Source organism: Eumetopias jubatus, unplaced genomic scaffold (genome assembly GCF_037043125.1).
Source record: "Eumetopias jubatus isolate StellerSeaLion01/CBP00866 unplaced genomic scaffold, mEumJub1_p1.0 scaffold_5, whole genome shotgun sequence".
Lineage (NCBI taxonomy): Eukaryota > Metazoa > Chordata > Mammalia > Carnivora > Otariidae > Eumetopias > Eumetopias jubatus.
Genome location: NW_028274811.1, coordinates 118,503,477 through 118,516,278, shown reverse-complemented (window position 1 = coordinate 118,516,278; position 12,802 = coordinate 118,503,477). Strand labels below are relative to the sequence as shown.

At 35.8% G+C, this 12,802-nt stretch overlaps 1 protein-coding gene across 1 annotated transcript in view; it reads right to left on the bottom strand.

Annotated features, from left to right (window-relative positions):
• HCN1 (hyperpolarization activated cyclic nucleotide gated potassium channel 1) overlaps positions 1-12,802 on the bottom strand; it is a 401,226-nt gene that overhangs the window by 108,053 nt on the left and 280,371 nt on the right. The window contains exon 4 of the mRNA XM_028098094.1: positions 8,065-8,283. Within this exon, the coding sequence (XP_027953895.1) occupies positions 8,065-8,283 (219 nt within the window). The remainder of the gene's footprint in view (positions 1-8,064; positions 8,284-12,802) is intronic.

Here is a 12,802-nt window from a genome sequence, read left to right as displayed (position 1 = left end):
ATAAAGGAAGTGTCAGCCTTAATCATCTGCCATACCCACCAAAGGACACTTGTAGCAGGAGATTAAAACTTCCTCTTCCCTTCCTTTTCCTCCCTCCTTGTGTCTTCTCCCTGATGACAAACAGCAGCTCCTCGTAGGCTTATGACAGGAGAGAGAAGAGAGCCTCTGGAATATGTCTACTTTCTTCATTTCTGGCTTCTAGCCCCAAAAAGTTCTGGGGGAGGGATTTTATTTGTTCAGAAAGGATGACCTTCTCTAAATAAACTTAAAGTGACAACTGAAAACAAAAAATATTATTGCTTTTGGCTATTTCTGAAGTTGAGCTTCCTCAGTCTACCGGTTATAGAAAGTTTGAAGCTTGCTAGTAATTCAGAGCAGAGCATCAGGAGAGGCACATTTTAAATGCCGCCTGTCTCACATTATAAAGTCTCCATATCTGACAGAAGGGCAAAATGTTGCTGTCTGAAATGTCATAGAACACAAAACACGATGACCCATGAAATCAGCAACATACATTGTGATTCAAGTCAGAGTTTAATCTGCAATGCTACACTGGATCATTGCAATTTTTTTGTTAAGAGAGAAGATGATGATGATGATTATGTTGATGATGATAATACTCTAGCCCTGTCAGATTATTATCATTGGGAAATTGTGTAGGTAAGGATCTCATAATCAGAGGACCAACTGTGACTCCTTAGGATGATAGAACAACTTCAGGTTGGGAGACCCCAAATGAACAGATGTTCCCTAGTAAGGCAGAATTAAATGACTCAGATTCCAGACATACACAGTGGGCCAGATGACTTGCAGGAGACAAGTGCAGTAGACTAGATTAGATTAATACTTTCACTGGAGCCCAGCAGTATGGCGAGTGATGGAGAGACAATAGAGTGTTATGTCTAGGTGTGAATTCTGGGTCCAATTTTACTGATCAATGAGAATGGCAGAACTCCAGTGCTAGGGGAATACAGCACATAGAATTCATGGCTTTTTTCCCCCTGATTCTTTAGTCTTCCAAAGTTAATTTTTTTAATTTTCTTTTTTTTTGAATTTTTCTTTTTTCCCCTTTTTAACCATCTTACCAATGCCTTTTTTTAAAAATCTTTTTTATTTTTCATTTTTAGAGTCATATTCTATCCCTTCATAGTAGTTAACCTTATTTTTGGTATACATTAAGTTATTCTCTTAACTTAAGGGATACAGTTTCTTCTAACAGACCGAAATATACCCTAAATTTCTAGTGTATAGCTTTGTTCTAGTCTCTTGCCTGATCACATTCTCTCCCTTTTTTTTAAATTTCTCTTCTTTCTTTTCTCAACCAACTTCTTATCTTATCAATTCTTTTTATAAAATCTTTTATAATTTTCATCTTTACAGTCATATTCCATCCCTTCATCATATACCCTTATTTTTGTACATATATAAGCTTTTCTTTCCTTAAAATTTTAGGAGGCAGTTTCTTCTAACAGAACAAAATACACCCAAAATCTAATGTGTGGCACTGATCTATGCACCAGCCAGATCATATTTGATCATATTCTGTTTTTTTTGTTGGTTTGTTTTTATCTTTTTCTTTTTCTTTTTTTTTCTTTTTTCTATCTTTCTTTCCCTTTCTTTTCCCCTGGTAACAGGTCTCTTCTGATTTGTTTAGTGTATATTTTCTGGAGACATTGTTATCCTGTTAGCATTTTGTGCTTTCATTCATCTGTTCTCCTCTGGACAAAATGAAAAGATGGGAAAAAAATCACCTCAACAAAAAGAACAAGAGGCGGTACTGACTGCCAAGAACCTAATCAATATGGAAATTAGTAAGATGTCAGAAATAGAGTTCAGAACGACGATTTTAAAGATACTAGCTGGGCTTGAAAAAGCATGGAAGATATTAGAGAAACCCTTTCTGGAGAAACAAAAGAACGAAAATCTAACCAGTTGAAATCAAAAAGGCTATTGATGAGGTGCAATAAAAAAATGGAGGCTCTAACTGCTAGGATAAATGAGGCAGAAAAGAGAATTAGTGATATAGAAGACCAAATGATTGAAAATAAAGAAGCTGAGAAAAAGAGAGATAAACAACTACTGGATAATCAGGGCAGAATTCGAGAGATAAGTGATACAATAAGATGAAACAATATTAGAATAGTTGGGATCCCAGAAGAAGAAGAAAGAGAGAGAGGGGCAGAAGGTATATTGGAGCAAATTATAGCAGAGAACTTCCCTAATTTTGGGGAAAGAAACAGGCATCAAAATCCAGGAGGCACAGAGAACCCCTCTCAAAATCAATAAAAATAGGTCAACACCCTAACATCTAATAGTAAAAGTTATGAGTCTCAGAGACAAAGAGAAAATCCTGAAAGCAGCTTGGGAGAAGAGATATGTACCCTACAATGGTAGAAACATTAGATTGGCAACAGACCTATCCACAGAGACCTGGCAGGCCAGAAAGGACTGGCATGATATCTTCAGAGCACTAAATGAGAAAAATATGCAGCCAAGAATACTATATCCAGCTAGGCTGTCATTGAAAATAGAAGGAGAGATAAAAAGCTTCCAGAACAAACAAAAACTAAAGGAATTTGCAAATACAAAACTAGCCCTACAAGAAATACTGAAAGGGTTCCTCTAAGAAAAGAGAGAGGCTAAAAGCAACATAGACCAGAAAGGAACACAGATAATATACAGTTCTTCATTTCATTCATGATTTTATTTTTGGGTCATTTCTCTTTTCTTTTTGATAAGTCTGGCCAGGGGTTTATCAATCTTGTTAATTCTTTCAAAGAACAGTCACCTTACAGGCAATACAATGGCACTAAATTCATATCTTTCCATAGTTATCCTGAATGTAAATGGGCTCAATGCCCCAATCAAAAGACACAGGCTATCAGATTGGATTAAAAAACAAGACCCATCAATATGCTGTCTGCAAGAGACTCATTTTAGACCCAAAGACACCCCCAGATTGAAAGTGAGGGGGTGGAAAACCATTTACCATGCTAATGGACACCAAAAGAAAGCTGGGGTGGCAATCCTTATTTCAGACAAATTAGATTTTAAACCAAAGACTGTAATAAGAGATGAGGACGGACACTAAATCCTACTTAAAGAGTCTATCCAACAAGAAGACCTAACAATTGTAAATATCTATGCCCCTAACATGGGGGCAGCCAATTATATAAACCAATTAATAACAAAAGCAAAGAAACACATTGACAACAATACAATAATAGTGGGGGACTTTAAACCCCCCCCCACTGAAATGGACAGATCATCTAAGCAAAAGATCAACAAGGAAATAAAGACTTTAAATGACACATTGGACCAAATGGACTTCACAGACATATTCAGAACATTCCATACCAAAGCAACAGAATACACAGTCTTCTCTAGTACCCATGGAACATTCTGCAGAATAGATCATATCCTAGGTCACAAATCAGGTCTCAACCAATACCAAAAGATTGGGATCATTACCTGCGTATTTTCAGACCACAATGCTTTGAAACTAGCACTCAATCACAAGAGAAAAGTCAGAAAGAACTCAAATACATGGAGGCTAAAGAGCATCCCACTAAAGAATGAATGGGTCAACCAGGAAATTAAAGAAGAATTCAAAAAATTCATGGAAATCAATGAAAATGAAAACACAACTGTTCAAACTCTTTGGGATACAGCAAAGGCAGTCCTGAGAGGAAAGTATATAGCAATACAAGCCTTTCTCAAGAAACAAGAAAGGTCTCAAATACACAACCTAACCCTACACCTAAAGGCGCTGGAGAAAGAACAGCAAATAAAGCCTAAACCCAGCAGGAGAAGGGAAATAATAAAGATCAGAGCAGAAATCAATGAAATAGAAACCAAAAGAACAGTGGAAGAGATCAACGAAACTAGGAGCTGGTTCTTTGAAAGAATTAACAAGATTGATAAACCCCTGGCCAGACTTATCAAAAAGAAAAGAGAAATGACCCAAATAAATAAAATCATGAATGAAAGAGGAGAGATCACAACCAACACCAAAGAAATACAAACAACTATAAGAACATATTATGAGCAACTCTATGCCAGCAAATTAGATAATCTGGAAGAAATGAATGCATTCCTAGAGATGTATCAACTACCAAAACTGAATCAGGAAGAAATAGAAAACCTGAACAGACCTATAACCACTAAGGAATTGAAGCAGTCATCAAAAATCTCCCAACAAACAAAAGCCCAGGGCCAGATGGCTTCCCAGGGAATTCTACCAAACATTTAAAGAAGAATTAATACCTATTCTTCTGAAACTGTTCCAAAAAATAGAAATAGAAGGAAAACTTCCAAACTTGTTTTATGAGGCCACCATTACCTTGATCCCCAAACCACACAGAGACTCCATCAAAAAGGAGAATTATAGACTAATATCCCTGATGAACATGGATGCAAAAATTCTCACCAAAATACTAACCAATAGGATCCAACAGTACATTAAAAGGATTATTCACCACGACCAAGTGGGATTTACCCTGGGCTGCAAGGTTGGTTCAACATCTGCAAATCAATCAATGTGATACAATACATTAATAAAAGAAAGAACAAGAACCATATGATCCTCTCAAGAGAAGCAGAAAAAGCATTTGACAAAGTTCAGCATCCTTTCTTGATCAAAACTCTTCAGAGTATAGGGATAGAGGGTACATACCTCAATATCATAAAAGCCATCTATGAAAAACCCACAGCAAATGTCATTCTCAGTGGGGAAAAACTGAGAGCTTTCTTCTAAGGTCAGGAACACGGCAGGGATGTCCACTATCACCACTGCTATTCAACACAGTACTAGAAGTCCTAGCCACAGCAATCAGACAACAAAAATAAATCAAAGGCATCCAAATTGGCAAAGAAGAAGTCAAACTCTCACCCTTTGCAGATGATATGATACTTTATGTGGAAAACCCAAAAGACTCCACCCCAAAACTGCTAGAACTCATACAAGAATTCAGTAAAGGGGCAGGATATAAAATCAATGCACAGGAATCAGTGACATTCCTATACACCAACAACAAGACAGAAGAAAGAAAAATTAAGGATAAAATTCCTATTTACAATTGCACCCAAACCATAAGATACCTAGGAAAAAATCTAACCAAAGAGTCAAAGAATCTGTAGTCAGAAAACTATAAAATACTCATGAAAGAAATTGAGAAAGACACAAAGAAATGGAAAAACGTTCCATGCTCATGGATTGGAAGAACAAATATTGTGAAGATGTCAATGCTACCTAGAACAATCTACACATTCAATGCAATCCCCATCAAAATACCATCCACTTTTTTCAAAGAAATGGAACAAACAGCCACATGCAGAAGAATGAAACCGGACCATTTCCTTACACCACACACAAAAACAGACTCAAAATGGTTGAAAGACCTAAATGTGAGACAGGAGTCCATCAAAATCCTAAAGGAGAACACAGGCAACAACCTCTTCAACCTCAGCCGCAGAAACTTCCTCCTAGAAACATTGCCAAAGGCAAGGGAAGCAAAGACAAAAATGGGCTATTGGGACTTCATCAAGATAAAAAGCTTTTGCACAGCAAAAGAAACAGTCAACAAAACCAAAAGACAACCGACAGAATGGGAGAAGATATTTGCAAATGACATATCAGATAAAGGGCTAGTATCCAAAATCTATAAAGAACTTCTTAAACTCAACACCCAAAGAACAAATAATCCAATCAAGAAATGGGCAGAAGACATGAACAGACATTTTTCCAAAGAAAACATCCAAATGGCCAACAGACACATGAAAAAGTGCTCAACATCGCTCGGCATCAGGGAAATCCAAATCAAAACCTCTATGAGATATCACCTCACACCAGTCAGAACGGCAAAAATTAACCAGTCAGGAAATGACAGATGTTGGCGGGGAGGCAGAGAAAGGGGAACCCTCCCACACTGTTGATGGGAATGTAAGCTGATGCAGCCACTCTGGAAAACAGTATGGAGGTTCCTCAAAAAGTTGAAAATAGAGCTAACCTACAACCCAAGCAATTGTACTACTGGGTATTTACCCCAAAGATACAAATGTGATCCGAAGGGGTACATGCCTCTGCAATGTCTACAATAGCCAAACTATGGAAAGAGTCAAGATGTCCATCAACAGATGAATGGATAAAGAAGATGTGGTATATACATACAATGGAATATTAGGCAGCCATCAAAAGGAATGAAATCTTGCCATTTGCAACGACGTGGATGGAACTAGAGAGTATGATGCTGAGCGAAATAAGTCAATCAGAGAAAGACATGTATCATATGATCTCACTGATATGAGGAATTATTAATCTCAGGAAACAAACTGAGTGTTGCTGGAATGGTGGGGGGTTGGTGGGATGGGGCAGCTGGGTGATAGACATCGGGGAGGGTATGTGCTATATAAGTGCTGTGAATTGTGTAAGACTGATGAATCACAGACCTGTACCTCTGAAACAAATAATACATTATATGGTAAAAAAAAAAAAAAAAAAAAGAAGAAGATAGTAGGAAGGGAAAAATGAAGGGGGGGAATCGGAGGGGGAGACGAACCATGAGAGACTATGGACTTTGAGAAACAAACAGGGTTCTAGAGGGGACGGGGTGGGTGGATGGGTTAGCCTGGTGATGGGTATTAAAGAGGGCACATACTGAATGTAGCACTGAGTGTTATACACAAACAATGAATCATGGCACACTACATCAAAAACTAATGATGTAATGTATGGTGATTAACATAACATAATAAAATTTTTAAAAAATTAAAAAAAAAGGCAATATCAACTGGGAGAGAAAAAACAGTATATAAGGGAAACATATGCCTTGTTGTAGTCTTATCTTAAATCCCCATAAAGTGAGCCCAAATTCCTTTGAGTATATAATTTTCAGTCAAAGTCAACATTGTATAAAGTCTTCTCTCTCTTACTGTGTGCTTTGTTCTTTCTAACTTAATTGAAGTCTTTATTTTAAAATGTACCTCGAAGCAATTTTGGTGGTTCATCCTTTCATTACTTCAGTAATAAAATACCAACTTGCTCATTGCAATAGTTGGTGGCAGTGTAATTACATTCAAGGGAAATAAAGAATCTGGGTTCCTTTTCTCCTATTACGTGATTATAGTGTTGAAAACTTCTGTAAATAAAGCAACAACTGAAACAATCTTTGGCTATTTTGTAGGTAATTATGAGTCTAGCCTGTTATCACTCACTAGGAGAAGTATTCTAGAACTCTTTTAATCATTACTTTCAGACATCCTCTTTGGCAAGGTGTACAGCTAAACTTCTACATTAGAAATCCTTCCTTCAGTTATGAAATATTCTTATTTATCTGTTGGAAAGTTAATGATGTTTGGTCAAATATACATGTGCTGTCCGATTACCAAAGGTTTAGCCCCAGACAAAATAATTCCGCATATGAAAAAAGAATCCAATGAATATATTATTGCATATATTTACTTTTTCTCTCTCTTTTGAGAATAGTTTAGAGCAGCAATCATTTTAATTAACACATCGTGCATAAGAACGCATGATAGCAGCTGTTAATATGCATTTTTAAGACTGCAGGGTGTGGTGACTTATCTAGATAGAAGAGCAACATATGTTCAGTGAAGCATATGGATTTTAACATAAGTTATGATTATAATGCAGAGAAACACAGAGGGACATGTGCAATGGCTGCCTAGTTCCATTTAATCTCTAACATATTTTCCTAACATATACTAGAGAGGGCTGCATATTATTTTAACTGTTGAAATATGATAGAACATGATCGATGGTAATACTTTAAATCAGCTTCATGCATTCTCAAACATGTAACTATTTTTTCTGTGAATGTAAATTCAGATTTTTTAAAAAAAGGGCTATTCAGGAAAGAAATCGGTAACAAATGACAGCTACGACAAGCATCTTGAAGAAACGCAAAATATAAAAGACTGTATTTTCCTGTTTTATACGTTTTATTTCTTTATATTTTTGATAGAATGATAGTTTAGTTACCTTGAACACTATTAGTTAGATTTGCAAACTAGCTGGTTGAAGATATTAGCGATAAAACAAATTACCTTCTCTTGATACTGCCGCCTGGAGGAATCCAAAGACTGGATTAAAGCTGTGGCATGGCCGACAAACATGGCGTAGCAGGTGGCCCCAACGATCATGCTTAGCATGGTAATCCAGAGGTCCGACATGCTGACTGGGGCCTGGGCTCCATACCCGATGCACAGCATATGACTCATAGCTTTGAAGAGTGCATATGAATACTGCTTTCCCCACGAGTCATTCTGGAACCGAAGAGAAAAAAGAAAACAGGCTGAACCATCACAATAGTGGAATAAAAAGTGAATGTGACCTGTACACAAAAACATTAGAGAATGAGTATGGAGAAACATCCTTGTAATGGAACATTTACACAGATACTTCTTCATCACTACTCAAATGACTTGATGTTTTTCAAAACTTGCTACCACTAGGAAACAGAAATAATCTACTGTTAATATGTGTGCATCCCAAACACCAGTTTTAGGTTTGTTGTTTTTAAAACAGAAATTTCTTTTGGGACAATGGTGTGACTGTCATATAAAAATGCCAAGAATGAATGCTGATGGGCTCATTCCAAAGTTTCTAGGCAATCTAGTCATTTCCTAGCAATGTATTTGCAAGCTGAGAAATACTGCAGGTAAATGTGAAGCTGATGGGCCTAAGTATAAGAATTTTTATCAAAACTACAATGTTTAGATTTTAAAAAATCCAAATCAAAATATTTGCATAGTCCTTAATTCTATATTTCTTAAATGAAAAATAAACAAACTTTGGAAATGCAGGTCTGATAAATGGAAAGATTTCCTTGAAGCCTTCTCTCAGAGTAATGTAAGTGAGAATTCAAATGTCAGGACTGATGATGGATGAATCTTGTTGGCTTTTTATAAAATAATATAATAAAATAAAATAAGCAAAATAATATCTTGGCAAACCCTCTAGACAAAAAGAAGCTGACTTCTGAGAATAGTTATTGCATGCAATTTGAGTCTTTTCAAAAATTTATTCCAAGCTCAATTCTACAAAAATAAGCTATGCAATATATCTACCCTTTGATAAAACTTAAAGGATTCTTAGGATCAATTTGTATCAAACCTCATGGCCCAAGACTTTCATAATTTATAAGGCCCTGTGCAAAATGAAAATTTGGGGCCCTTTCATTCAAAATGTAAGGACAAAAAAGTGCTGTTAAAGATAATAATACATAATTTTTTCCCTTTAAAAATATGTTATTACTTATAATAGTAATAGTGGTAGATGAGTAACAACAGAAATTTATAAATTTCAAAGAATAACATTTTTGTGTCAATTATATATAATACAATAAATAGAAAAATTGTATTATTGTGTTATATTGATTGATATATAATTTTTCTGGCTTAATTTTCTGCAAATTCATTCCTTAGGTCTTCAAAATTGATAGAATTAGCAATTTTATTTTCCAATTATAAAACTGTAAGTGACATCATTTGTTTTGGCTAATGCAAGATCATAAATTTCTGATAGTTTTTGAGAAATTTTAAGGAAGATCTTTCTGTTGATGCAACTGTTACTAGGGCTATTAAGAGTATTTTATACATTGTGACAACATTGAGATAAATTTGTGATTTAACATACAAATTTTAGTACATTTGGAGCTGATGATTCTAATGGAACAATTTTTCAATAAAGGTTTCACTGTTCATACAAATTAGTTTCATGAAAGTGACTTTTTAATTAAACTTTTTCTTTTAAGATAACTGTAGATTAACATGCAAATTATAAGAAATAATAGAGAACCCATGCACCTTTTATCCCAAATGGTAACATCCTGACAATGTTGTACAATGTTACAACCAGGAAATTGACATGGGTACAATCCATTGATCTCATTCATATTTCACCAGTTTACTGGTACTCATTTGTGTGAGTAGTTAGTTTTAAACATTTTTATCACATGTATAAGTTTGTGTATTCATCACCACAGTGAAGATACAGAACAATTCCATCACAACAAAGATCCTTTATACTGTATATTGAATTTAATGTTGAATGTAAATGTATGCATTGACATTTTAATGTTTCCTCTGACATTTCCTGTAACTCACTGAGGTTGTGCGAGAAACCAAAAGTAGCTTCATGATTTGCCTATAATCCAAAACGCCTATTTATGTATTTTATTCCTTTATTTTCAATTACAAGGAAAATTTAATTAAAAATTGTCTTCTTTGTTAATCATTGGCTCATTTAAAGTTTCATACGAAAATAGTGTTATTTTTTCATCAAATGTGATGATCTTTACATTTAATCCGTATTTCTAGGCTGGTGGATATTTGCTTTGCAATGTTGCAGGAGTTTTCAAAACTGGACATTATAAATTGTGAAGAATTCTAATAACGCCCTGATATGCTTTACCGCAATATCCATGTGTCCTCCCTGTTTTGTAATAATTTATTGACAAAGTTAACCATCAGAGGTCCCCAAGTATTATCTTGGAATTGAGGCAGAAGATTCAATATCTGTGTAGATACTGCAGGGACGGGATCCTGGGACTGAGAGTCAGTTAATTTCTCACCAAGATTCCCGTCCCTGCTGGCCTGGGGGAGTCACTCCTGCCTCCCACAGTCACTGCTGTTGCTTTGGGGGTTGCTGTGGCCACTGGCATTCTGGCCCAGTTCTGGCTCAGCCACGTGGGGGACACAGCATTTCAGACTGCTGAGGCATGCATATGCGCCGCCCCTCACTGTCAGGCCAAGTCCTTGGCTTCTGTGTTGCCTCCTGTGCCTACAGGCCTGAACCTGTATGTGCAGAGTGGCTGCTCATGTTCATGCCCCACTGTCCCAGGGGACTTCACTTACAAAACATAACTTCATGGATAAAATTACTAGGAATGTGAAAATAGCAGCAGCTGAGCTTTATAACAAGCACAGGGTCCTCCTGGAAGTGGGTCCCTCTGCAACTATAAGGTCATTCCCCATACCCACGAAGCCACCTCTGCCTTTGTCAAATGAACTCTTAAATTACCAGGAAATTGTAAGTTATTTTAAAATATATTGAATATACATAGATCTTTTTGTTCATATTTTAACGGGGTTTTCCAAAATCAAATTTATGGATTTAAAAATAGGACATGATAAAGTTTAAAAGCCCCAACCTCATAAGCTTTGGAACTGCATGTGTCTGTGAACAAGAAATAACCAGCCCCATTTTGGTTGGAAGAGTTCATTTTCTTAAACTGAAATTCACTGTTACGTATAAAATGAGGTCATGTTGCCCTATCTATCCATCCATCCATCCATCCATCCATACATGCATGTATGTGTGTATATATATACACACACACACAGACACGTGTAAAAATGAGATTCAGTTTTAAGAAAAGAAAATTACTCATATATTATATTATACTATGCAGATAGTATAATGAACCCATGCACAAGTTTTCATTTTGATGAATAAACAAAATTCATTCCTTATACTTTTTTTCATACACAAAAATATATAACTATTCTCATGAATAAACCGAAAGTTCCCCAAATTCTAGATGTTCCAGGAACAAGGAATGGAGTATTTGATGAACAAAGGAATGTGTTCTATAAAAATCTTGACTGTACATGTTATTTAAAATGACATTAACATTGCGGAAATTCAACTCAGTAATATACTGATATACTAAAGATGAATTCACTGCAAACCACATTGCAAAATAAGCAAAGGTTTCAATTCCTAAGATCTATTCAAATAATGGATAGAAAGAAAATAAGCTTGCTTGTTTCTGACTGGCTTTCAATCTCTTCCGGGCTCCCTCAGGACTCTAATTCCCCTGTCATGGTGACTTCCAGACTCTAATTCCCCTGTCATGGTGACTTCCGTTCGGTACATGATAATCTTCTCATGTGCCTGGCATCTACTCATAGATTAGGGCTGGGGCCATGTCTCATTGATCATGTTAGACTCTAAACTGCATGATTCAGTGGCGACACTAAATATTTTTGGGTGAAAACACTGTTGTTGAAAAAAAGGGTGAATAAATAAATTTTGACTGTGCTCTTAAATCTAGTGCAAGATTCCTTTCCTTATACAGGGGCGTAGTCATGTTGCTTAGGCAATTTGATGGACTTAGATATAATGGGAATAATTCAAAAGTTCAATGGGGTGTCCAGTGGAGGCTGCACTTTAATTCTGTTTGTGTTGCTTATCCCTTTGTTTTTGAGGGGAAGCAGTATTTGGAGCTGGAGAAGAAAGTTTCAATTTCCCAAGGGAACGCAGTTATGTAACAGCCAAACTATTTTGTATAAAAATGTGTGTTTATGTTCATTTTCATTTATCTCCTTAGGCACACACAAAACACACACACACACACACACACACACACACACACATACATCTTGGCCTTTCTTTCTACAAAAATGGATTATCTCATATATACTTCTCTGCATATAGTTTTTATCACAGGAAAGTTCCTCCAAATAATCTAGTGTTCATATAACTATGTAATAACCCATTGTTGATTATGTCATAGTTAATTTTCCCATTTTTCTATTATTTTCCAGTGTTTGCCACTACAGACTATTCTGTAATAAACAATTTTGTACATATAACCTTTATCTCTATCAAATATATTCTCAGAAGTGTGTTTATTGGGTCAAAGAATTAAGTTTTCAATTTGATTTTAAAAATATGTTGACAGACTGTTTCAAAGGCTGTAATTTCTCCAAAACCAAGTAAAATACACTTCATCATCATATTCTAGTGAGAAATAGTAACCCACTGTTACTTTTACTT